Consider the following 27903-nt stretch of genomic DNA (forward strand, 5'->3'; position numbering starts at 1 on the left):
TGAAATCCAATGTTTTAACATCGAGTTTATAATTATTTTTTGTTAGTACTAATCTATTAGTTGATTGCTATATGATAATTTTTAGTTTATTTAAAAGTTATTAAGGTGAATATGAAAAATACTATTAAATTTCCATGTTTTTTCTCAGTGATTTTCATTTTAAATGTTTTCGCGATGCTCCAGTATTCATGTTTCGGTTCAACTAATAATTTGAATAGTTCTGATGACAACGGAGGACCTGATAGTGCTTATAAAATTCCTGAGCAGACGTATGGCGGTCAAAGACCTGGTCAAAATAATGTTGGCCAAGGTCAGAGTTCGACGTATGGCGGCCAAAGACCTGGTATCAGTTATGGCCTTTAAGCTCCTCGTTGTGGTCATGCTGGTGCTTTTGGCCTTGACGCTGGTTTGCTTGAAAACTCCAATACCAATTAACACTACAATGTGGGTAAATGAGTATCTTGAATCAACTTCAAGACATTTTCATCATCTTATCAGTGATAACTATCGAAAACAGTTTCGAAAAATTTCTTAAATCCAAATTCCTCATAAAGGCATAACACCATAACTTTATTTCAACCGATTTTTTTTACTTGTATTGTCATAATTTAAGTTTGAATAATCAATTAAACATAATAATGCTAATTAACGTTTGACATTTTAATTGTTTCAATGTTTGCAGCAATTAACATGAATCAGAAACAAAAGAAAGTGATTGTAATAATAAGTTTGTTTTGGAAACAAGTTTGATATAAGAAAAATGAACAATTAACTGATTGTTTGTGTGATGATTAAGGAATCAATTTATAATTAAAATGGCAAATTGAATTAAATGTATGATTGATTGTTATAATAGTTAAAATTAAGATAATTATAACAATTAATAAGGGTTAAAGTTGATAAATTGGTTTTTTTGTTGGTTGTCCAATAACTTTGTTATGTGCATTAGTTGATGATAATTAATTAACAACAGTTAACAATTTAAAAGTAAATTTAACATTTTACAATCAACCAATTAAAAGCATTTAAATTGTTGATAAATTGATGGCAATGGTGATGATGAAGATGAAACAATTGTCTTTTTTTTAAGTTGATTGTGTTTAATTACCAATCCATTGGATATAATTAAAGTTTCTCAATAATAATGATTTGTGGGTGGTGGGTAACAATTAACAGGATTAAATTGTGTAATTAATAGTGATTAAAATTTGGTAATAATTGTAAATAGAATGATAAAATTTTTCTGAAACAATCATTTGGAAATTGACAATTTTTCTCTTATGGGAAATTGGATTTCATTTGCGATTTTTTGATTTTTCTTGATTGTTGATTAATCGTTTTGTTTGAATATTAATTGAATTTGGATCAAACGGTTGAAGCACTTTTCCTATTTAAAGCATTATCACGACCTTTCCGACGGACTTCATCAGTTCGCAGGGTAATACCAAAAATATCTTCATGATAACGATTATCTGACCGAAGGTACATAATAACACCGTCGGGATCCTCGTAACCCGCTTCGGAGAGGAGGGTGCGTAAAGTTTGTGAGACACCTTCGGCCATGGAGACATCGCCGCAAACATAAAGGTGACCTTTCTCCTTCATCAGCTGATGTAGTACCTCTTTTGCCGATGAGCGAAGTTCATCTTGAACATATCGCTTGGGTTGTCCAGCTACCCTGGAATAGGCCACTTTAACGGTGGACAAAATTTTCTCATGCATCATGGTTCGAGTTTCATCTGAGTAAAGCTCCATAAAAGGTAAACGACAACCAAAGTAAAGGGACATTTTACCGAATGAACTTTTAAGCGAGGGATTAGTTAATCCATCGGCATATCTTTCAAGCCAAAATGCTCGGAATGGAGCGATTCCCGTTCCCGGTCCGACCATAATTATGGGCGCCGAGTGGTCATCAGGCATACGGAAATTTGGTGCACTTCTTAAGAACCCATATACTTGGTGTCCATCTTTAATATTGGCCAAGAAATTTGAGCAAACCCCATAATGTTGGGCTCCTGATCCGGTTGTATAACTAACAACGGCAACAGTTAAATCAATCCTAATTGTTTCACCTTCATCACTATGGTTAACATTGGTTCCAATTGTGTTAATTGTTGTGCTCGTTGTTTTTTCATTAATTGATCCGATTACTTGATTGGTTTTGGTAATAATTTGCTTATTATTAAAGTCAATTGACTTTTCCTTATTATTATTATTATTATTATTGTTATTGTTATTATTGTTGTTGTTGATAATATTATTGTTACTCTTGGAAGATGAATTGTTATTGTAATTATTAAGATAATTGGTTGTATTATTAATTGCAGATTGATTCTGATGGTGATGATGTTGATTGCTTGAGGTATTATTGTGATTACTTGTCTCAAATCCAGTAAATTTGGAAAACAAACTAAACAGACTTAGAGTTGAATCTTTATAAAGGGTTCCCGGTCTTCGAGGGCTTCCGGTTATATCAACAACAGATGAAGGATCAATGAGAAATGATGAAGATGAATTTTCAGCTGATGAAATTGGAGAGTGACCATTGGTTGATACAGAATTTTGTACAGTTAAAGTACCGGTAGAAGAAGATGAAGAAGATGATGAAATATTATTGCTGTTGATTAGATTGTTATTAATGTTGTTACTCGATGTTATTGTTGTTTTCGTGGGAAGTGATGATGATGATGACGATGATGATTTCGATGATGTCCAAGTGTAATATTTATTGGAAGATGAGATTGAATAGAATCGAGGTTGAAGAATAGGAAGTTGGGTTAAGATGATTTCCGGTGGAGGATCAAGTGAATCAAATTGAGTTAAAAGTTCCAATAAATTTGGATATTGATGAGCTTTCCATTCCTCATAACGTTCACTATCATTTGCCAGTTTCTCCATTAAACTTTTCTGACCATTGTCCTTACAAAAAGCAGTTAATAAACTTAATAATTGTTGAGTTGGAGGTGTGGTAATGTCAAGGTAACGGGTTAAAGCTTCTTCCATTGAACAACAAGGTAACTTTTCATGTGGAGCATATTCATCATTGGAACCACTGGAATTATCATCGCCCGATTTACGAACCATAATTTGATAGACTGTGGTAAAGTCAATCTTATTCAAACGTGATCGAATCCCTTTAACCAGGGTTGGTGAATTTTCTGGAAAAATACCCAAATGATCACCAGGAGAATAAGCTAATGAGAAATCGCTGGTTGATTCTTGTTGCTTATTCTTTGGCGGTTTAATCGTTATGTGACCATTTTGTTGCTGTCCGATTGTTGTTGTTGTTACTGTTTGTGATGATGTAGAAGAAGATGATGACACTGATGATGATTGATCCGCTAACAATTTCGACTGATATTGTTTATCCAATTCAAGAATAACTCTTATTGTTTGTCGTTGTTTATCACCTCCTTTATGAAGAGCAACCGTTGAGACCAAACGGAAGGGAATCACCTTTCGATTAGAGCTTTTGGCAAGAGCTGCAAAGAGAGCAGAGAGAATAAAAAAACAATTAAAATTTAAATTAGAAAAGAAAAGTCAAATTTCAAATGAAAAGATCAACAATTAACAAGAATCATTGTCAACCCTTTGAAGAAAATTGAATCGAAGGCCAATAGATGGCGACAAATTAATTCGATGGATAAGTTTTAATGAAGAAAAAATTAATTACCAAAAAAAAGCTAATCTCCAATCTTGATTATCTTTTAAATTTAATCTACTAAATTTGTTTGTTTCTATTCATTAATCTTAATTGTTATCAGGAGAATATTAAATTACCATCTTACTGTGTGTTTTTCTGGTGAGATAAAACAAATAAAACTCAAACGATTCATAATCTTAATGTAATATAAGGTAAGTGGTTTTTTGTTTTCTTCCAAATTCTATATTTACATTTTAACGGTCATTTGATTTTAAATTGTATTTTAATTCTTACCTTTAGATGTATCAGTTAATGATTTAGGGCCATTTGGGGTAACAGTTAAAGGCACCAGTTTAACACTTTGGACTGACCATGTTTTAGGTTTAAGTGTTGCCGTTTTCATAACATCATTCATGTTTATCTCATCAGATAAACAGAAAACATTACAAGCCTCAGCGAAAACATCTTTTGACCATTGATTAAATGATTGCTCTTGACCACATAATTCATCACCAGTGACCAGTTTAAATATCCTCTCACCACCTAATTCACCCAACATATTATCAAGATACTTGGCGAAAGCACAAAAATTTGGATAAGCTGATGACCCAAGACCGAAAACAGCAAACCTAAAGTAAATCAAGACCCAAATCAAAATGGAAATGGTCAAAGACCAAAACATCAACCAAATAAATAAGGAAGGAAAAGAAAAGAACAATAACAAAAATTAAGGTCAGTAAATGGTCATTTTGTATTTATATAATTACCAACATGGAAAAACATGAAAACAAACATCTAAACAATTAAATATTGACTCGGTTGTTTGGATTAGATTGAAAGAAATCAAGGTTGATTTTCTTAGGCCTTTGTACTTGTAATTAACTTGAGTAACTTTTTTTTTCTTCTTCCTTTCATTTGAATATAATTACACAGATATTTGGATTTGTGTTTACCAATTTCGCTTTTCCAATCAATCAATTAATTCTTGTTCAATTAACTCAAGTTACCATAATAAAAACATTGGATAATAAATGTTGTCTTACCCAGAAGTATATATTATCAATAGTAAAGGGATTCACCTGTGTAAGTATTATATTAACGATTACAACAATTTACAATAACAATAACAATTTATCATTGATTATAAATTTTTAATCATTTACTTTTCTCTGTACTTTTTTAGACTTAATCTTTACAGTTATAATAGTGACCTTGGATATCTTAATCCGTTACATCAAATGATATAAAAACAAAGTGATGAGTTTTTACCTTTGATCAAGAGTTTGAAGGATTTAACCAACATAAATACTTAATTGTTATAATTGTTATAGACGAGAGTAAGTATGTATAATAATAATTAAGTGTATTAATATTTAATTGAGTTAATTTAGTTTTTCTTTTTCTTTTCTTTTTGCCTTCTTCTTAAATCTAGATTAAAAGCCATGTGAGTGGATAAAAAAAAATTAGAGATAAACATAAACAACAATTAAAGATTATCAAGAGAAACCAAATGGACACGAATGAGTATTGACATTGACTTTTACTCATTGACACAGTTAATTGTTGTCTCTTAATATTATTACATAGACTTGATTAATTTTGCTACTTTCTCACCTTCGTCTTTTACTCCGGCAGAATTGTTTATACGCTTGGTAGGAGGTGAAGTGACCATTGGATTGTAATGAACTTTCACTGAGAACGGAGAAAGTGATGACCATTGATAAGAAAGAGAGGGAGAAAAAAATAAGGATAAAAATAATATCATGCAAATCGAATAAAAAAAACAATATATGGTAGAGGATGGAAAAAATCAATGTAATTTGCCTTCTTCCTTTTTCTAATTAGCTGTTAAATGAAGCGAAAAAATAATCATAATGTTGATCATTGATTAAACCATAATAATAACGGTAACATCGCAACACCATCGACATCGACATCATCAACAATTATGTTCATATAACAACAATGGTTAAAAAAAAGGTCCATGAATTGATGCCAAGAAACATTTTCTGCCAAATGATTGAATCATTAACAGTATTAACAATGGATGATGCTGATGAAGAGACAGAGGGAGCTAATAATGAAGTTAACAACAATATAATCATCAATAGGAGGAGGTGATGATGATAATAAAAAAAAATCAATGATAAACAAAATACATAATAATAATACTTGTTACCAGGTTTCTTATTATGCTTATTATGAATCAAAGAATTGACATCAATCAATGGTGACGATAATACATGTAAACAGGAAGAAGGCAGTTACACCCCACCATCACCATCATCAACTCTCCATCAACATCCAACACTCTCTTTCCACCCTCTTTGAATATTCATCCTCTATGAAAGATTGATGATCAAAGAAAATGATGAAGATGATGAAGATGATGATGGTGATGCTTTTGATGGCGAAGGTAAAAATATGGAAGAGATGGAGAAAACAAGAGAGAGAGAGGAAAACCAAGGAAAGGTGAACCCCCACCAGTGGAGAAAATGTTAAAAGGAGGAAACAGAAAGGATGAGGATTCGAATGTAATACCTTTTGGTGATTTCCGTTTTCTTGAAATCACTTTCCTTAAGGAGTTTACCATCTTCAAGTATTATCTTTGATGTTACATCAGATTCCAATTTAAGCTTCTCCAATTCCAATGAGTTTCCATTATGTATACTGTTGATTTTAGTGTAATATACATACACACATAATCATTATCATTTGATTATCATCATCAACAATCAACAATCAAACATGAAAAGAGATCAAGAAAATCTTCAACACCACCAAACCGGATGATAAACGATAACGTTGAAAATGGACACAAGAGAAACTTATTTTAACCTGACTCACTCATTTGGACAGTAATTATATAATAATTCCTATCATCCAATAACAATTAACATAAATCAATCTCTTATTTGATTACACACAGACAATCAAAGTCTTATATTGGACACTTGATGGACACAATTATTATTACCAAAAAAAAAGTTTAACCCAAAAATTGAACAAGACAAATTAATTGACATTAAGCGGATAATATTAGTAACTATTAACTTTAGATATGATATATATATCCCAAGGGTAAGAATTACAATTTTCCTTACAGTTATTTCCTGTTTCCGTTTTTCCACCCATTAATATTGTATATATATCATGATATATATTTCAAATGATGGTGAAAAGAAAGTTTCAACTGATCAACTTTTAATTTTTTCCCTTCTTCTCCTCCTTCTTAGAATCAATATTTAATATATTAACTATCAACAATGATATTAATATATCGAGTTTTATATGGTTTAAATGCTTGTGAATTATTAATTGTCAATATTTAATTGTTACTTAATTGTAAGTATGATCAATACCTTATATTACTTAAAGGTCCAATTTGTGAAGATCCAATATCATTCGGAGGGGTTTCTCGTCCTTCGTATGAACCCAATGTTGATATACGTAATAAAGATGTTGATACACTCCTGGGGTAGAGTTTATCAACATTATTATTACCGTTATCATGTTAGATCAGCATTTTATCAGGGAGAAAACGATGAGAATGATGAGAGAAAGAGAGAGAGAGAGAGAGAGATGAATATGAAAGTTTGAGAATAGTTTGTTTTTGTTACTTCTATTGGAAAAGATAATCTTTCAAATTCTGACTCTAAACTTATTAATATTTTCTACCTATTTGAATTGTGTTGTTTTCCTATTATCATTGATTATTTGATTGATTATCATCAATGATTAAACAATCAGAGAGTTTTTTTTATAACTGTTTCAATAATTTACTTTACTTGGATCATTATTGATGTTATCTTATTGTTTTTGGATAATATTTTGGTTTCACTTGTGAATCATCATTGAAACTGAATAAATCAATGTTGATGATATTCATGGTGAGCTTAATTTTAGGAATCATCTTCATGATAATCATAATGTTCAATCAATTCAACGCTCAATATTATGGTTATTATTTTGTTTACCATTGAACTTTTTTTTCAGTATTCAACTAGTTTTTTTTACTTCCTCTCTGTCAATTATGTCACCTATTTATCTGATCTGATTTCATGTTGACTTTCAATCTCATATCCTGAATTCATGGAATTGAAAAACAAACAAAAATCAGCCCACGAAAACAATTAAACAAAAAACAAATAAACAAAAATAAACATTGATAATTAAAAGTTAATTGTCCAATTGAAACTCAACTCGATAGTATAAATATTAACTCTTTGAACGGTTAACGATAATCATGAGTTAATTACTAGATTGAAATATCATCATCATCGTCATGAAATGATAATAATACTAAGAAAATGTGACAATATATCATAAATATTTTTTTTCCGTCTCTTCCTCAATGTGATATATTAACATTTTGTCATGTTGATGATGATGATGATTAGTTGATCTGTTGAGTGGACAATCAAATTTAAGTATAAGATGAGAGTGTATAAGTTTGTGTTACCTGACACTTTCTATATCAGGAGTAGTATCTCCGGTAACCTTAATTGCTTGTAATTGTCGTGCAAAAGATTCACCATTTTCGGGTGGATCACCATTACCGAAAGTGGAGGTAACAGTTAGAAGGAGGGTTTCATGTTCCAATTGGAAAATATCATAAGAATCCATTGGCATGACCTGAGAGTAGAGAAAATTATATTTTCGATAATAGTACAAAAAGTATAAAAAAAACAAATAGAGAAAAAGACAATAAATATTCATTCAATTTTGTTTCTTTCTCTTTCTCAGATATTTACCGTTACATTGAATGCAAAGGAAAATATTTGCTCCAATCTTTTAGCATATTCTTCGGATCTTCCCGTTTCCGTTGCATAAAGTATTGTGGCCTTGACCCGCTTGGACAAAGCTTTGCCGAACAGATTAGAAGTGAACTTGACTGCTCGAGCGATTTCTTTGAACTTTTTCTTTCGACCTTGAATCATCGATTTTTCACCATTCGGTGAGATATTCCAAGAATGTAATCTCCATGCTGGTTCCTGTGAATGGTCATCATGATAATGACCATTATTAAGAGAGAGAGAGAGAGAGAGAGAGAGAGAGAGAGAGAGAGATGGTCAATACAATGAGATATAAAAGAACAACAATTGAAACTATGGTGGAGAAAATATTTTCTTCTGTTCTAAGAATGATAAAAGTTTAGTTTTCTCTTCAAATTCTGTTATACATTAAGATTATCATGAACATCATGAATTTCCAGGGGAATCATTTTTTATTTCCATGGTTAACATTAACTCTTAACCATTATCATATTTTGTGGTTAATCAACCTGCAGATTCATTCGTTGTTTAGCCATGAAAAATAACGTTGAAAAAAAAACTCGCTAAAATTTTCATGATAAGATCTGAAATTTTCATTTTCTATTCATGTTACAATTTCATGATGATGAACTTTTTTTCCCCTATTCAAGTTAACAAAATTTTCCTCCATAGTTTTATATACATTGTCTTTTGGAAGTTTTTTTTTCTTCCATCTCATCATATCATGAATATAATCAACTTTTACTGGGGAGTTTTAATTGTAATGATTAAGTTAATGATGATGATGATTATTATTATTACAATTTCTTTCAACAATCAAGTTAATATTTCAACTTTACAACAATCAAATGTATTTACATGGACAAAGAATAGACTGAAACCTTAATTGTTTCAACTTTCAATTATTCTCTTTGTCAATTCCAAGCCATTTAATTATCACAAAAGAGACATTGAAATGTAAATATATTAACTAATTTTGGGACAGTAATTAACTTTGAATAACTAATTGTTGAAAAAAATTAGTGATTAATTAGAACAACAAATTATCAGATAGAAATAGTTAATCAATTTGTGTTTTATTGTAAACAAAAATTAAGTTGTAATCGATTGTTATTATTATTATTTGCTCATGATAATAATAAACCTTGACAATCAACTGATTATTGACTTAATCATTTATTATCATCATAAAATATAATCAAGTTGATGATTACAATCAACATTTTGACTCAATTTTCATGAAGATACACTTGAAACATAAACGAATCCGCTGAATACATGTAATGGTACAAGAATAGGAAATAAAAAGGATCCCCGGAAGTCACGATAATAGATGATGATGTTCATCATCATCATCATCAGATTGTCATCATGATGATGAAAAACAAGAATCAGAACAATATGAAAAAAAACAAGGAAATTATATATAACATAAGATGTTATTTCCCTCGGACTATGGTCAGTATATGGACAATAAGATGAGACAAGAAATGTTCAGGTAAATGTGAAGATCGTAATCATTATCATTGAAATGATATATTTTCATCTAATTGTGTTGATAATTTACACTGATTGTAAAGCTGAATAATGAATATAATTGTTGATCAGGGTCAAGAATCAACCAACTGACCATTGGCATAGAAAAAGATTTGAAAATTGTTTTTCTTTTTCTTTCCTTATTAGTCCCAAAAGTATTTTAAATTGATATTAATTAACATTCTGACAGTTTTTTCAGGCTAATTGCTGATTATCTGATCATTTGAGATTTTTTTTCCTCCATCTAATCAATTACTAAACAATGATCACTAATACAATATTTACCTGGATAAATTTCATTGCTGATTAACTTGTTATTCAGATTTGTAGCTCTTAAACCTCCCAAGTGAAGATATTAATCACAATTAACTTTTACTCTATTCAACAATAGCAAAACCCCCAGTAATCAAGAGACAATTAACATTTCCAATGCACTGAATTGTAGTAATTAACAATCATAATCATCATCAGTAACCTTTTTTTTTATCTTTTACTATTCATGAAATTCATCATGGTAACAATGCTCATTCAGAAATGATATTAATTGGAATCGTAAAGACAATGTTATTAATATGCAACAATCGGTTGAGTAGATTGTTGTTTTCATGGATTTTGTGATAAAATAAATTACCTGATATTCAAAGCTTGGTTTTAAACGATAATCCAACATTTCCTGGTGGAAAACTGGAGTTAAACTTCCGCCTGTGGGTGGTACTATCCACACCCAATCAGCTGGACATCCACCTCGAAGTCTTTGTTCATTTTCAAGGTGTTTCATGAATGATTCAGCGGCAGTATGATGGTCAACAATGGTCACTCCAAGTTTATGAAATGAATCAATTACCGCTCGATTAACCTCAACGAGAGCAGCGTCTTTCCATAAGGTCATATTGGATCGGGTATCTAGTCCCATTTTATCAGCAACCGTCTTTATATATAAACAAGAACAATTAGAAAACAATTAATCAGATTAGACTAATCATATTGGATTTAATCAAATTATCACAACAACAATAATGATGACAGATCAAGAAAAAGTTTCTTTCGAAAACTTTTTTCATCATCTCAAACTTTTAGAACTTTTTTCTTCTTCTTCTTCTTCCTAATCAACAATTAATGAGAATTAAAATAAAAGCTTAATCATCAGTTGGACAATTTTTTTCTTCTTTTCTAATTGTTGTTTGATTTCTATGATATAATTGAATAAAATTCTGACAGTATAAAAGTATCAAGATTCAGTTGATAATCAGATGATTGTCCATCTTGTTTACTTTTTGGCTTGACCATTGGATGATAATAAGAGGATATAGTTGACAATCAAGGGAGTGGACAGTTGACTGAGGGGGTGGGTAAGTTTCTTAAGTGATTATATATAAAGTGGACAATAAACATTGAAGATCAAGTCTAGTGAAAATGTTGATTATCAGTAAAAGTTATCAAAGTTGATCTTTTCCCCTGATTACCATGTTAACCCTGAAGATGATATTAGATGACGATCATGATGATAATCAGTTACAAGAATCTCAAGAAATTAGACTTATCATTATAATACAATAAATGATGATTATCATCTTGATGCAAGATGATAAATAAACGAGATGCAAGAAGATGAGATTGAAACAATATATTTAAATTTAGAAGATGATGAATCAATTGAATATGCTCCATGTTTATGAAAATCACTCGAGTTAATGTTATCATGAGAGTGGGTGGTTGGTAGAGACTGAGGCGGGAGAGAGAGAGGGAACAAGGAAGTGGTAGGTTGAGGGTGGATGATGAAGATTTACAAGGTACAATGGTCTTAATAAACCAAATATGTTCATCGTTGTGTTCATCTTATCATGTTATTACCATGTTGTAACTATGAGGAAAACATGAGAAGGATGAGGAAGTAGGAAGATGCTCATGAAGAGAGAGAGAGAGAAAGAAAGAATTTTCTTTCGTCGAATATTTCATCTTACTCTCTTCCTCATCATCATCATGCATTCCGCTCTCTCTTTTCCTCCATCAACATGATGAAAACCTCACTTCCAATGTTGTTGTTATTGTTATAATATTATTGACTTTTATCCAAAGGTAACATACACACAGAGATATAATATAAATCCTTTAAGGTTTTTACAAGCAAATACCTTTGTTCATTAATGAAATTCAAAGTGGTTTTCATCATCCTCATCATCATCCAATTCACATGTACATATAACCAATCAATTCCTCCCATCTTATCATTCACTCTCCCTCTGTCTCTCTCTCTCTCTCTTTCCTCCCTCTACCTTTGGTATAGATGATGATGAGCCTCAACTTTATCCTGAATTCATTTTCTATGAAAAACTTTTACTCAATATACTAATTTCCCTTGGATTCAATTTCAATCATTGACTTTCTGTCATGATCATTATGATTATACAATAACCTGAATATCATGAGAAACTCACATCTCCAACTTAGTTACACCTTTCCAAACAATCAGTGTTTGATTATCAACAATTTATATCTCTTCATTTCAGTTACAATTAATTATCTCTCATTGTTATCATATTAATATAATCAATGACATTTACTTATCAAAAGTTTACTCATCTGTTCATTTATCATGTTAATCTCATTTGTCTCATGATAGGTAAATGAACAATTCTGATAAAAGTTCTGGTCAGGAAAAGAAAAACTTATCTTGGAATCGAGAAAAATCAAAAAGATTCTTGATTTTTATTCAAAAAGTTCTCATTTTCCATAATATTACCTTCAGGGGAAAACGAAAATTTCCAGTTAGAACTTTCTTTTTTTTTCTTATTCTTTGTCGAATATTTTTCTCTCCTTCTTCACCAATCATCTATCCACCTAGCAAATGATTTCATTATCATAAATGACCAAACCCAAAGTGACCATTCATTTTTTTACTCGACTAAATCAACAATTAAAGGTAACAATCAAATACCCGCAGGGGTGAACAAGGTAGAGAAATGAAAAGACAATTAAATCAATTGTTTCAACTAATTGTTAACATGGTTTCTCATATTGATCAGCAGAGGAAAATCAAGATTTCTTAATCATACAGAGAGAGAGAGAGAGAGAGAGAGAGAGAGAGAGAGAGATATTTCACCCTCCCTCATGAAAATGCTGAACAATATCATTTTCAGAATTGATTCAATATCATCATGATCATTTGATATTCAGGGTATAAAATATATTGATTAACTTCAATGTTTGTATGTGTCTTGAATAGCAAACACGATCATCATCATCAACAGAATTGAAATCAATTTCAATATTTACATCACCATGATAATCATTTTCCTGCCTGTTAAATATAAAATGATATTCTGATATAAACACTGTTCAGGTAGATAGGTGGGGTTGGAGCTCTTTTTTTTGTGCCACCCTAATCGTTTTTGTAACACATTGTATTGGATAAATTATCATCATCAAATGGACTGAGTCTAAATGATTCAACTGAATCCATATACAGTCAATTTAATCTTATGTTCATGATAATAAAAGTTCAGTGTATCAACACCAAAAAGTCTTAGGTGTTAGTGTAAATAGTTTACAGAGAGAAATAAAAATATTGGAGTAAAAATTGAAATCCATTAACAGATAATAATAACTGACCATTGTCCAAACTAATGGTCAGTGGTTTGTGTAAACCATTTATGAAAATGATATGAATGAAAATCGTAAGATACAAAAATCGTTGTTGTTGTTGATACAATTGAAAACTAATTGAAATCCATCGATGATTATAATTACTTTGGATACAATAATGATAAGAGATGTGGATGGGAAATGGTCAGCAAAAAAAAAAGTTAAAAGGTAAATGGTCAGTGATTAAAACTTGTTGTTCCTATTGTATTGAAAAGATAATAACTAATCAATGGATTGATTCACAACTTGATTGGTGAAACTCAGATGATTAAGTGGAAAACATTGCAACCAGAATTTTGGACCTTCGAAAACAATTTACTTGATTCGATAGTTTCTTCTTGTTTTTGGAACATTTTTCTCATCTATTTCTCTCTTCTCACTTTTATCTTCATCATCTGATACACTTACTTTTTACTCACCATCAGTGAGAGTACACTTATCTCTCTGTCTCTTTCTCTGTCTTCATTTGTGTACCTTCAATTGTCTTGTCAACAACTTAATGGTCAGCAATCATCAAAAGGCTATTTAAAGAGTCACCATCATCATAGCCACTTGAATGAATGAATGGTCAATCATTCAAATCCAATCAATCATCATGACTGAACAAAAATCATTCCCATTTCATCATCACCATGATTCTGATCAAGATTCAACTCCGAAGGCAAAATATTGAGATGGAGTAAATAAAAAAAGTTCTGAGCAAAACAAAAACACTCAGGAAATGTTCATGTTTCTTCATGATATTTATTCATGGAAATAATCAACTAATCAATTATGATTAACATTCATTTAACTCTAACATAGACAAACAATTAAACTGATCACTTTAAATGAACATGATTGATATTCAACAATTCAATGGTAACTCAAATCACAATTTAAAGTTAATTGTCATCAAATAATTTGATTTATCCTTTTTCCTTTTTCAAATTTTTTTTTAATTAGCTAATTAATTAACTTTCATTATTTAATTTACTCTAAGTGGTAACAAGTTAATTGTTATGATAATTGATTGAAATTTAAAACAATTACAATTATCCTTGGACTAGATTGAAAAATTCAAAGTTAATTGATCAAATATTACAAATATAGAAAAATATTCACAATCAACAATTAACCAATTTTCAATCATAAGCTACTTGATCATCAAATTATTTTTCCAACGATAGTAACAATTAAATCAATTGTTAAATCGATAACAATTAGATTTGATTCCATGTCAAATGATAACTTTTATAAGTTATCATTTATTTTCAAAGATCAACTCAAATGAAACAAAATGTTACAACAATTAAATTGTTACTTCATAATCATCATCATCAACTTTAATTCAGTTCATGATGAAAACCTTGAAACTCAATATTTTACTTCATGATTCTGATTTAGTAGTAAAGATTATCCTTAACCATTGATTATGTTGACATTTTTTTTTTACTTCTTCATGTCCAGTTTATTTTTCGTAATGGTCACAATTTAATCTCAATCTCAATCCATTTATCATCATGAGAAAAAAAAAAGTTTAATCTTAATCCAATGGGTTCGAGGTAAAAATCGTTTCAAGTTCATGATCTGAATCAGAATCATAATTCATTGGTCAACAGTCAAGGGACACGATTAACAATCACCCAAAGAACAGTTTAATCATTGTACCTTTATTTTTTGTAGTAATTAAAGAGAAATCTAATTTATTGAAAGTTTAAACAATTTACAGAAAAAACTGGAAGAAAAAAAGTTCTAATCAAAATCGGATACGGAAGTAGATGAAACGGAAATATGGTGATAGTATTCACATGGAAAATATCAGTTCACAGGAGTATAACTTTCACCATGAATCTTACACCAGAATCAGAATTTTTGATTCACCTTAAAATTTAGAAGGAACAGAAAAGTTCGAACAACTTTTCGAAATTAGAATTAGACAAAAATAGAAAATCACCTTTTCCATGATATTCATTCATTCACTTTTTCTCATTACAGGTTATCCGATTATCTTTTTCACTCAATGAAAAGAATACTCATAACTTCAAATATTATAATTCTGTTGCTCGAATTTTCTGATTATTCGAAAAAAAACAAAAATTCTAACAAATTATTACAAATATACATTTTCTCATGAGAAGATGAAGATAATATAAAACCTGTCACCATGAACATGAACATTTACCCTGGAAATCTAGTGAATATCCATGAGGAAAAAATAAGAAAAAAAAAGTTTTCCTCAGAATCCAAAGGTAATCATTTTCCCAATTGAATAGGAAATCAAAGTAACATTTATGTTAAATTATATTCTTAATTGTATCACAATCAACAACAATCAATAAGAATAACATTCAAACAATCGTGTTATTAATAACAATCAAGAAACAACTAAATCAAAAGTTTCACAATTCATCATCATCTAAATATCAATAATATTAACGGAAATTAAATATTAAAATATTTACAATTTAAATCAAATGATAATGATCATGATAGAGTAAAAATCAATTGTTACTCATCTTAATTACAAATTAAATCAAATCAGTTTAACAGGTAAACACATAAGAGTAATAATAGATTTCAACAATGATATTAAAATTTCCCAATCAAAGTGATCAATTTGTTATCATTATATTAATACTTGTGTGATAAATTGAGTTGTATTCATGTATTGGTCAGTGAATGTCCACTACCACTTACCTTAAGTATATTGTATCTATTAGGATCACATAAATCCCTACATGCAATTTCAGTTACCATGTACCAGCCTGAAAATGGGGCAGCAGGAAATTCAATACCACCAACATCAAATAGCATATTGGACTGGGCAGGAACTGAATACCATTGAAGTTGAAGGTCAGCAAACCATTTGAAACTATTGGTCAGTTATGAGAGAGAAAGAGGTTAAGTTAACAAAATGATGGGAGAAAGAAAACAAAATGGTCATCAAATGGTCAATCAGTTGAATCGACTACGATAATCAAAAGTAAATCGTGTTGATTAATTTTCTTCTAATTCTTTGGCTACCTGATAACAATTGAACATGATTATTATTGTTCATGTTTAATAATATGTGTCATCTAATTGTTGTTCTTGATTGTGATATGATTATGATTTTCCTTTTGTATTTGATTGTCCATCGAATTGTTTTCGATTATTTTCTTTTTCGTTTTCTTTTTTTCTTCTTCGATTTCGATTATTATTATTATTACTTACTTAGGATGTTCCAATGGCACTCGAAGTACGAGTTCTTCCGGGATAACGAATAACTGTGGATCTTGGCCTGAGGCCGAAACAACGATCGGCAAAATGTCCCAATTAGTTCGTGGTGGTTTCCAGCCGAGATTAATACAAAGCTGAAAATTCAGAAGAAAAGAATTAGTTAATTTTCTGGTTGGTCAGTAAATTGCTTCTCTTAATTGTTGTTAACAATGATCACGATTTAACAATTACATTTGTTTCTTATTTTATATGTGATTTTCTATCAAGATTAATTGACAATTTAGCTCATCTAATCAGGTAATCTATTAATTACGATAATTAGATTTCACTGAATTAACTTTGACTATTTTATCATTAATTGTTTTGTCTCTTTATTGTTACAACTTGAAGATTAACAATCAAATGGTCACCAACAATTAACCCATTAGTTTATATTGACCGTTTGTTTGTTTTAATTGTTCACCAAACAATTAACTTTATCCTCATGTAAACTTGTTAATTGTTTACAGAGTAAAATTTCATTTAATTCATTAAATTTTGAATCAACGGATCAATTTAATTGTTGATTTAATTGTAATCAATATCATGTTTAAATAGCAGGTTAATTTGTCTATTAAAGTTTAACTTAAATTGTTGAGGTTAATTTATTTATATAAATCAATAAGTTCAAGGTAAATTGTTCAGTTGAAAATCAACAATTCAATTCAATTGTTGAAAGCAACAATCAACCACTAGTTCAGGTAACATTATCATCACCATGATCATCACCATCATGAGTCAATAATATAAAAATTATTCAATTGTCAACTTGAGGTGATGATGATAAGGATGATGATGACAAAGATGAAGATGTTAATATGAATGATGAAAAGTGTATAACTCAAGGTGAGCGGAAGGAATCATTGAAAATCATCCGAATCAATGATTTCCAATTCAAAGTTGTGAAAAAAATTCGTTTTTCTTTTTTTTTCGATTTCTTTCTGAAAAGTTCTAAGAATTAAAGTTATCTTCATCATCTAGTGAGTAATTGAGAGAGAGTGTGAGAGAGAGAAAGATAATCATTATAATGATAATCACCATGATAATAATGTAGATTAACAAGAATTCTCATTTTAAATTAGAAAACTCAAAGTTCTGTGAAAGAAGAAGTGGAAAAAAATTTTCTCCATGGAAAAAGTTCTGAATAAGATTCTTGTCATGATAATGTTGTCAAATTTTCCTCTCTCTCTCTCTCTCTCCGGAAGATAATGAGAAGATGATTCTGTTCATCATGATCTATATTTTCAGGGTATTTAACGTGTGTACGTACCTGAGTAAATTCAACGTTAATCGGATCTCCAATTATGTGTCCAGGTCTATCGGGATCATGATAACCAGCGTACGAAATTAATTGTTGATTCCAAATTCTGAAATCAGGAGCATCTCTTGTTCGTTGTGGAAAGATCGTAATCGCTGATCTAAATATAAAGGGAGAGAAAGATTGAAAGAGAGATCATCAGATTAATCGGAAAAAAAATTCGAGAAAAACTTTCTCACTGATTCATCGTTATCATGATTCAAGAAAAAGTTTCAAATGTTGTTTCAGTTCATGATAGAATAAAGAACTGATTCAAAACAATATCTCTCTCTCTCTCTCTCTCTCTCTATTTCAAGCTCTTATGAGGTAACAGGGGGAAAAGTTCTGAACAAATTCAGAGTTGATTTCTTTTTTTCTTATAAAAAGATTCTGAATTTCTTGATAGAATTTTGTTTTTACAAAATCGAAATGGAAAAAGAAATTTTCTTTTCATGTATTCATTTAAACATATTATCGGTCATCATGGTGACCAGCGTCATGGATTCACATTCAATAAATAATATTATCAATTACCATTATTATCATATTGAGATCATTTCAAATATCATCAATTCTGGTTGAAAACTCTGGAGGAAAAGTTTTATTTTTCTTCATTCATGATAATGTCAATTGATTGAACATTTATATATAAAAATTTGATATTCATTTCTTAGGATTCATGTACATTATATGATATTATCATTATCCCTTCATGGTAATGTTTTTCATCACCAATACCTCCTTTACACCTCATGGTGGGTATTCAATTGTTATTTATATACACCAATATAATCTGTGGGTGGTGTTGTATATAGTTAGTTTGTTATTAGAATTGGTTTAGTGAGAGATAGCAATTGATTTCAAACAAAGTGATTGAGTCAATAAATTTCATGAGAGAGATCAACATGATAGTGGTAATATTTATCTTTATAAATTCATTACACGGAAACGGAAATGATTAACGGTATTAGTTGGAAATGTTTCAAGAAAAGTTAATTGTTACATAGAATCTTTTCTCTCTTATTTATATTATCATTTCTCAAGTTTATCTTTAGAATCATTCACAAGATAACAAATAAGAGAGAATCAACTTTTCCCCTGAATTAACCTTATTATCCATTTAGTAGTTGAGGATCATGATAATTATCCAATGGTCATCAAAGTCCAACTTGAGTTCATCATGGTGATTATTATCATGATTTCTCATCATCATCATGAACATCATGAACAAACACATTTTCATATATTCGAGATTCAACTTCCGAGATTAAATTGGAATCACTTATCAACTTGGAATCGCAATTTCCATCATGATAATCATTTCATCCTCTCTCTATCTCTCTTTCTATGGAATCTAAAAAGTTCACCACCAATGTTTCAATTCTGATTCAGCTTTAACACCGATGGGTTGAGTTCATTTCTGTTCAACAGACTCAGCAGGGTGACAATTATCAAGGAAACATATTATTACTTTGAATTACTATCTCATTGGAATCTCAATTACTGACAGAACAACAAATCGAAACCTAAGAATTAGATCAATAATTTCAGATTCGAGAGTAAATCATCGTTAAGAAAAAGTTGTAGACAATCAACTCGTGCAGTTTTTAATTTCTATCTCATTTCTAAATACTATTGATTCTGATGACAGGAACAAGAGCAATCAAATGTTAAGAAAAATAGAAACATTGGAAATTTTTCAAAAAGAGACTCAGACTGACCAGTAGTGACCATGTGAACTCAACATATATACAGTATTATGAACAAAAACGTGAGAAACAAAAAGATTTGGAACTTTTTTTTTCAGGGAAATCAGTTAAATCCACATGGGATTTCAATCCTGTGACCAACTAAATGGCTTATCAACAAATCATGACTTGACTTTAATCAATTGTTATCATCATCTTAATCATCATTATCTGCTGATGAACAACCAAAAAGTTAACAATCTCAATCATCTGATGGATTGAGATATTAATACCTAATCATTTTCATCTTCATGATAAACAGTCAATTCATAATTAGATAATTATTAGATTAGCATGATGATAGTGATATTAATTGTAATACATCATCAACCTTAAAGATAAACAATGTTAATTTGATTTAAGAGAAAAGCAATTAACTTTTCACATGAATTAACCAACAACAATTAACTTTTTTCATCTTATATTCATCATCATTTAGCCTTAAACTTTTATTAAAGTTGATAATCAAAATGATTGATACAATTAAACATCCAAGATGACATTGTCATGATTATAACAATTAGATAAATATATTGAGAGTTTAATCAACTCTCAAATAACAACAACAACAACAAAGGTAAACAATTAACTGGAATACAATTAAGATTTTCAATGTTAATGAAAAAAAAACACATAATAATCATACCTATTGATTAAACTGGGAACAACAATTACAATCAAATTGTTGCAATAATAATAGTACAATTAGCTTATATCTTTAAGAACCTTCAACAATCAATAAATTGCTTGAGTGAAAAGGCAATTGGATTTGATAATCAAATGGTAATATAGCTTAAGGCTAATCAACAATTCAAATTGCCTTTGCAAAAGTGTTAGTTTATTTATCCTTATTTTTTTTTGATTGTGTTTAAGGTTCAAAGTTTATAAATTAGATTTGATTGTGTTTTAATTCAGTTTCAATTTTGAATCAATCATCAAGCAAACCGTTTAATTAACTTTGTAACAATCAACAAAAATGAAAAATGATTTACACATTGGACATTAATTTGATTGCTTAAAGAAAAAAACAAAACAAATTGACAAAATTTAATCATCAATTGTTGATTGTTGAGCCTGATTGTCCAACGAGAGAAACTAAATCAATCAATCACAATCAAGTTGATTGTTTAAAATGATTGTTGATTGTGTCAAAATCTGATTAAGCTCATTGATAATAACAGTTGATCAAATATACTTATTGATATTTGGACAATTAACTGATTGTAAACAATGAGTTAATCTTTAGTTAGTTAGTAGTAAAGTTTTCAAGGGATTCATCAGATTATCATGAAGATCAGAATTCAAAGTTCTGAGATTTGAGTCTAATTTTAGTAAATCATCATGAAAATTTTGCTGAATCGTATGGATTTTATTTGAACGATAAAAAAATCAACTAATAGTTAGTAACAATTTAGTTAATTGTTATTTTTATCATCACCCAAACGTTGAAAACACTTAAGGGCATCTCTGTAAAGTTCATGATAATAATTACTCAATTCAATTGCAATTGCAATGAATCATCATTGAAATTTCACCTAATCAACTTTTACCAATCTTCTCCAACAATTAGCTAATTAATTGACTTACAAAGTAGATTCAGACCAATTTAGTTCAACTGTTGATTGTGATTAAATTAAAAGACTCAACCAAATGAGAGATTTAAATTTCAATGAAACAACAAGAGGAATAGAAAAAAACTCCAAACAGAAAAAAGAAAAAAGTTCTTACATGGGAATCGAAACTCAATGAAAACTGACAGATAACCATGGAAACTGAGGATAAATATAAATTCAGTATTGTGGTTGGAACAGTTTAAAGTTAATATCATCATGTTCACCTTCATGATCAGAAATTGTTCATTACATTTAAAAAGAATGAAGAAAAAAAAATCTTTCCTTCTTCATTTTTGATTCCATCAAATTCAGTTGCAATATCTTAAACTTTTCATGATGATATTAAAGTTGTAAAACTATCAAACGAAACCACGATAATTATCATGGATTTTCAAGTGAAAAATATAAGAAAAAAAGTTGTGTTATTATTACATGAGACATACGAATTGATCATGTATCTTTTATGGTCAACAAATTGTTCAGGTAACAACAATCAGTAGACACAATATCATATTGAAATGTTGATAAAAGAAGATGAAAAGTTGATGGAATCCAGGGAATCATCTTGTTCAATTCTTAATTCATCTTCATGAAATCAGGATGAAAAACTCCCTCATGAGATATCAACATTTTTTCCTGAGTAATTTCATTCTCATTCTCATCTTTCTGATCATCTTCAATAAGACATATAAGATTATCGATATAAAATCTTTTTCCATGATGATGGAGAAAAATTTCCAAGATAAAAGTTTCGAATCGTTTAAATGTGAAGTCTGAGTTGAAAGATTCCAAAAATTTCCAACAAATAACAATCATCATCATCATTTTCTCGTAATAATCACATTCTATTTGTTAATTATCATGAACTCTAATTGTTCAGTTGTAAGAGACATTATCGTTTTGCTACATGAGCATCAACATGAATACACCTTAAGGCTTCCCAATGGTTCAGTTTCAATCTCTCATGATAATTCATCAACTTTTCTCTCTCTCTCTCTCACTTTCTATGTAATAATCACTCTAGTAATATAACAATTATCATGAATTCATCATGAAATGAAATCATTTTTTCTGTCTATTGTGGACTGGGGGGAGAAAAAGGTTCCAAATCTTAGCAAAGTTGAGTTCGAACCTGAATTGTTGATTGGAGATTCTGATGAGAGAGAGAGAGACACATACACAAAGAATATCACTTTTATTCATTAGAACAGAATTTTTCGTCTTCCCATTTATAGGATAGAGAAAAAGTTCTGATATAGTTTTCCTGAGCAATTCTAATGGTTATCATGCTCAAAGGATCACATCACCATGAGAGGAAAATTTTCAATTCCAAGAAATAGAGGAGAGAGAAATTTGTTTCCCTAAATTTCAATAACTTCCGATATCATGAAATCTACTCATTGAAATTAGAATCATGAGTAATTATGAATCAATGATAACTAATAATTGTGATTCCAAATTTATTTCATTTCCAATTTGATTGACACAATTGAATATTTTTTTTCATATGATTTTCAGGGTAATATAAACTATTTCCTTCACTGAGGATATCAGATCATCATGATAACTATCATCATGGTTAGAAATAGATTTTACAATTGATACTATTTATAAATTTATTCATCATTGAAACAATATGAAATTCAAGGTATACAACATGAGAAGTGAATGAGAAAAAAAAACTTGAAAAGTTCTTGATCAAGATAATGATCAGTTTTTGATTGAGAAAATGATTGAAATGTTAAATTAAATTGTGATCAAGATTCAGTGGGTGGGTCATATAATATTAATAATAGAATACAAGTTAAAACAAAAATGAGGATTAATCTGAATCTTGAATATCATGCACACAATTGAATTACAATCATGATAAAGATTTCAACTGTCAACAAGACAATATTCATCATGATTATCATGAAATTCATGATCATCACCATCTCCTCCTACTCTGATTCATTTTCATCCATCAATTCAAATTTGAAGATGATTAATGTTGAATGAATGGAGAACAAAAAAAAACTTTTTTCTCCCTCTCGAACTTAATCAAGACAGAACTTTGGTTCTTTTTCCTCACTTCGAACTCGAATAACTCTGATTGTCTTCATGAGAATCAAGATGATGATGATGATGATGATAATACCTCGAAAAAGCTTAGATGTAAATATGATGACGAGTGAGAAAGAGATGATAAAATCTTTTTCATTTCATGAGAGATTTGTGATGTGTCGTTTTCATTGACAAAACCCAAAGAGATTCATCACCTGAAGAGAGTTTTTTTTTCTTTCTATCATCCGATCATCATCATCTTCTTCATCACTCTGTACCACCAAGATTTTCATGAGGTATAATCAAAGATTCAAATTGTAACAATCAAGTAAATCGAAGGTGAGGAAAAAAAAAATCTCTCCTCTGATTGAGTGAGACTCGATTCAACTGACAACTAAAAAACTTCAACACAAAGTTTCAAATCATTTTCTTATCGATTACCAATCATTATCATGCAATCAACGAATTCAATTTAATCATCACACTTATTCAACAATTAGAAGAAAAAGTTAATTACCTTAAATTTCCTTTATTGGTTGCGTATTTAATGTGATTACAAATTGCATCGAACATTTCCTTGGCCGTTGTTGCAGTTCGAACATCGAAAACCTAAAAAAATTCGAAAGAGAACAAAAAAAGAGCGAATTAAGCTCACAATCGATTTTAATTGCTTATTATTTATTCTCTCATTCTATCAACTTGATTATGACGAACATTAAATTCATCACAATTAACTTAATCATTTCTCTTTTTCTTCACCAACTCTTTGATCATCATCCTGATCGGTGATGATTTTTTGTATTATCCAATTTGATGTAATCACTTAAACTACTTGAATATTGGTTAATTAATCTACTCAATTGTAAGTTGAAATGATTAGATTTAATTACTCAATAATACAATGACTTTACTTACTTACTTACTTGATTGCTTCAGGTTGATTGTATGATTAACTAATTGTAATCAACTTTACGAGAGAGATGATCAAACTTTTTTTTTGTTCATTGTTTTTTGTGTCTCTTTAGGTTTAAAAAACAAATACAAAACTTGATCACTTTGTATTTACTTAATTATATAATAATAATTAATGTGTAATATTGATTAACCGAGTTAATTAATCAAACAGAATCCTAAACGTTAATCAATTTTAATCACTAATCATTACGAATAATCAAACATGATATTTACTTTATTGTCAAAAGTTATGATTAATTTTCAAGTGAATTTGTTAATCACATTGAGAATGAAGCTAATTAATTATGTAATTATCCATTGATTTAGTTGAACTCTAAATTACATTGTCGTTGTCATTGATTTAATCAATTGGAAATTGTTATAAATCAATTACGACAACAATTTACCTTCCTAACTAATTAAACCGATTGTGTTGTGAGGTTTTTCAATAATCAAGTACATCCGCTAACAATTTGATTAAACAATCAACGTATTAACTATTAGTAAAGTAGGAAGAAATTTTTTTCTTAATCATATCAACTCAGCAATTAACTAATTGTTGATTTGCTTCTTTACATAAAGCAAAAAAAAAACTACTGACTGATTATCAATTACATAATATCTTCATCTAACTATTACTATGTTGACGTGATTTAATTTCAATTACAATCAATTTTTACTGTTTAATTGTTATCATAATCAGCGAAATCAAACTGATAACAATTAAATCATTTCCAATTGATTATCATAGTTACATTTTCACATTTGGTTTCTTTTTTTTTTGGTTATCAGACAATTATCAATCTAATTATCAAATTTATCAACTGATAATCAACCAATACTGAATTAATATTGAAGGAGACAACGATTAACTTGAAACAATTAAGTTCAAAGGTTAATTGTTGCAAGGGGGTGATGATCAACCTTGAATTAGATCATGAAAAAAGTAACCTTGAAAAACCTTGATCAGTTAATTGTTTGAAGAAATGAAAAATCAAACAATTAGCTCACATCATCCAAAGGTTAGCAATTGATTTAATATTTTTCAATAAAATCAAAGTTAATCATAGTAATTAAAACTAATCAAGTTCACCTTAGTCTCTCTCTCTCTCTCTCTCTCTCTCTTTGGCTGTATTGGTCGAGTTTGAATGATTCGAGCTTTTTTTTTTCTTACCTGTAGTTTTGACCATTGGATTCGACCGATACACCTTGAAGCGTTTCTCCAGGCCAATTTGGCACCGAAGATGAGTTCGGTCTCTTTCAACTGATAGGTGCCATGTTTGGCTATCGATGAACTGACCTGTGTCCATCTCTCAATGTGAGCGGGTGAGTTATGACGTTTAATTGATGTATAATATTGATCGAGAAAATTTTTCGCATGACAAAGTAGCTCATCATCGGTTCGTCGGTGTTTAATTGTTGTTGCTGTTGTTGTTGATGATGATGATGATGAATTAGAGAGAGGACAAGATGAAGATGAGGATGAAGTTAATTTGTGTCTCATCAATGAACCAGTACATAGTTTGGGTTCACAGTGGACACTCTGAATCGCGACACAAGAGAAAGAAACGAAATGATTTTTTAAAATTCGAATTTTTTTTAAAAAAAGAGAAAAAATTTCAGGTCAAAGTTTATCGATCGTTGGACTTACCTCAATCGCCGTTTGGTAAAGTGTATCAACACTTGATGATCCAGTTGAGACATTGTTCAACTTGTAGGGTTTACTTTTATTATTCATGATGATTTGGTGATTGATTAATTGTTCAGAAGAAGAAGAAAAAAAAATGAGAAATAGTTTTTTGATTTTTGGTGGAAAAACAAATAACACTAAAAATAAGAATCAATTGATTCTGAGATGAAGGAAATAAGTTCAGAACTTCATGTTCCTAATCAATGGATATATTCACATACACACAAAACACTGAACCTGAGAACCCACAGGAATGAAATGAATGGAAGGAAAGAAAGAGAAAGAGAGAGAGAAAGACAGATAGATACACACAGAGAGTGTGGATGAAGGTAAAAACAGGGTGGACGAAATAATGAGAACTCAGAACTTTTCTTGTTTGAGAGTTTGGAAAAAAATTTTCTCCAATGAATCCAATCTTCGCAAGGAAAGCACATATAACAGTAAAAAAAGTGCCCAACACTCACTCTTAAAGCAATTTACAAAGCTCCGGCTCCACCCCGTATATAAAATGATGATGATGATGATGATGATAAGGATGATGGAGAAAGAGAGAGAGAGAGAGACAGAGAGAGAGAAAGAGAGACAAAGAATCAAGATTAACATACTCAGACTTTTGATCTCCTTTGGGAATCGTATCGTTATCGATAATTACCTTGTAATCTGTTGATATTATTTTCCTTTCTCTTTCTCTCATTTACTCTCTTTCTCTCTATCAATTTGGTTCCATTTTTCAACAATTAACATCTTCTAATTGTCTTTTAATTTTGTAAATTCAATTTCGTTTAAATTTCGTCAGCATTTAACTAAAATAGAATCCGTTAGATGGGGTTAACCAATTTTCGTATTGACAAAAATCACGAGAAAAGTAACTCCATCTATTGGATAGTTAACGAAGCTTTTCAATGATAACTTTTTTTTTCTTTGTTTCTTTTCAACAATTTAATCAATAACAACCATTCAAGTGTTTTGTTTTCTGTATTTACTAATTTAATTGTTGCTCAATTTCTCGTAATTACTTTGATTTACTTCCGTTTATTTCAATCTGTTAGTCACATACACACATAAACATTGACTCTAATTAACTGTTGAGTTTAATTTCAATTTTAATCAAGGATAGTAAATGTGTGAGTGTGTTGATCAATTGATTGTTATTAATTATTGTAATCATTTCTAATTATCACATTTTTCTGGGTAAACATGTTTTCAAACAATCAAATCAAACCAATTTAATCAATGTTTAGCTTTGATTAAATCTAAATCTTTCTTACCTTAACCAGATTTTTCTGGTTTTCTGGTTCCAATTCTGGTTATATGATTTGTTATTCAATTGTCATGATAATGATAAGGTTAAGAGGTGAAAAGTAATTAATTGGTGTCAATTGTGGATGATATAGAAATGACAATTAACTTAAAATCAATCTAATTGTTTCATTTATATGCAATTTAATTGGATGTAAAACAAGATAATCAGATAGACGTCATCAGAACCGATCTGATTGCAAACAGTTAATTGCGATGTTAATTATCACAACATTGCAACAACCTTTTGATTAGATATCGATATTAATTGAGAGTTAATTGTGAATTGAATTGATCATTTTTTTTTCTAATTCATTTAATATTTTTAATATCATTTTGATTGACAAATTTTGATTATAACCTTTTTTCTGATTAACTTTAAATTGATTGTTCTGTTGATACTACAATTAGATGATTATT

General features: G+C 29.6%; 1 protein-coding gene and 1 long non-coding RNA gene across 11 annotated transcripts; one reads left to right on the forward strand and one right to left on the reverse strand.

Moving 5' to 3' along the window:
- Positions 1 to 645: 645 nt before the first annotated feature.
- Positions 646 to 26661, reverse strand: LOC128392281 (nitric oxide synthase, salivary gland-like). 2 transcript variants are annotated; one of them, XM_053352285.1, is made up of 13 exons: positions 26146 to 26661; positions 25669 to 26037; positions 24058 to 24149; positions 18107 to 18254; positions 16792 to 16931; positions 16276 to 16450; positions 10586 to 10882; positions 8398 to 8637; positions 8106 to 8278; positions 6185 to 6313; positions 5258 to 5335; positions 3938 to 4272; positions 646 to 3482 (listed from the first exon to the last, which is right to left on the reverse strand). In XM_053352285.1, exons 1-13 carry the CDS (start codon positions 26230 to 26232, stop codon positions 1366 to 1368), a joined length of 4380 nt encoding a protein of 1459 aa, XP_053208260.1. In that variant the 5' UTR covers positions 26233 to 26661; the 3' UTR covers positions 646 to 1365. The 2 variants fall into 2 exon arrangements, with proteins under 2 accessions (XP_053208260.1, XP_053208269.1); XM_053352294.1 differs by lacking the exons at positions 5258 to 5335; positions 6185 to 6313 and adding an exon at positions 7006 to 7116.
- Positions 4234 to 10625, forward strand: LOC128392318 (uncharacterized). Of its 9 annotated transcripts, XR_008325978.1 has the most exons (9): positions 4234 to 4375; positions 4577 to 4724; positions 4827 to 4980; positions 5076 to 5167; positions 5279 to 6501; positions 6573 to 6724; positions 6880 to 6988; positions 8390 to 9916; positions 10487 to 10622. It is a non-coding gene; the product is annotated as an uncharacterized LOC128392318 (long non-coding RNA). The 9 variants fall into 9 exon arrangements; XR_008325981.1 differs by having other exon boundaries at positions 4827 to 4984; positions 5035 to 5167; positions 5279 to 6724; XR_008325984.1 differs by having other exon boundaries at positions 4827 to 4984; positions 5035 to 5087; positions 5279 to 6724.
- Positions 26662 to 27903: the final 1242 nt, after the last annotated feature.

This window comes from Panonychus citri, unplaced genomic scaffold (genome assembly GCF_014898815.1).
Source record: "Panonychus citri isolate SS breed McGregor unplaced genomic scaffold, ASM1489881v1 Contig00011, whole genome shotgun sequence".
NCBI lineage: Eukaryota > Metazoa > Arthropoda > Arachnida > Trombidiformes > Tetranychidae > Panonychus > Panonychus citri.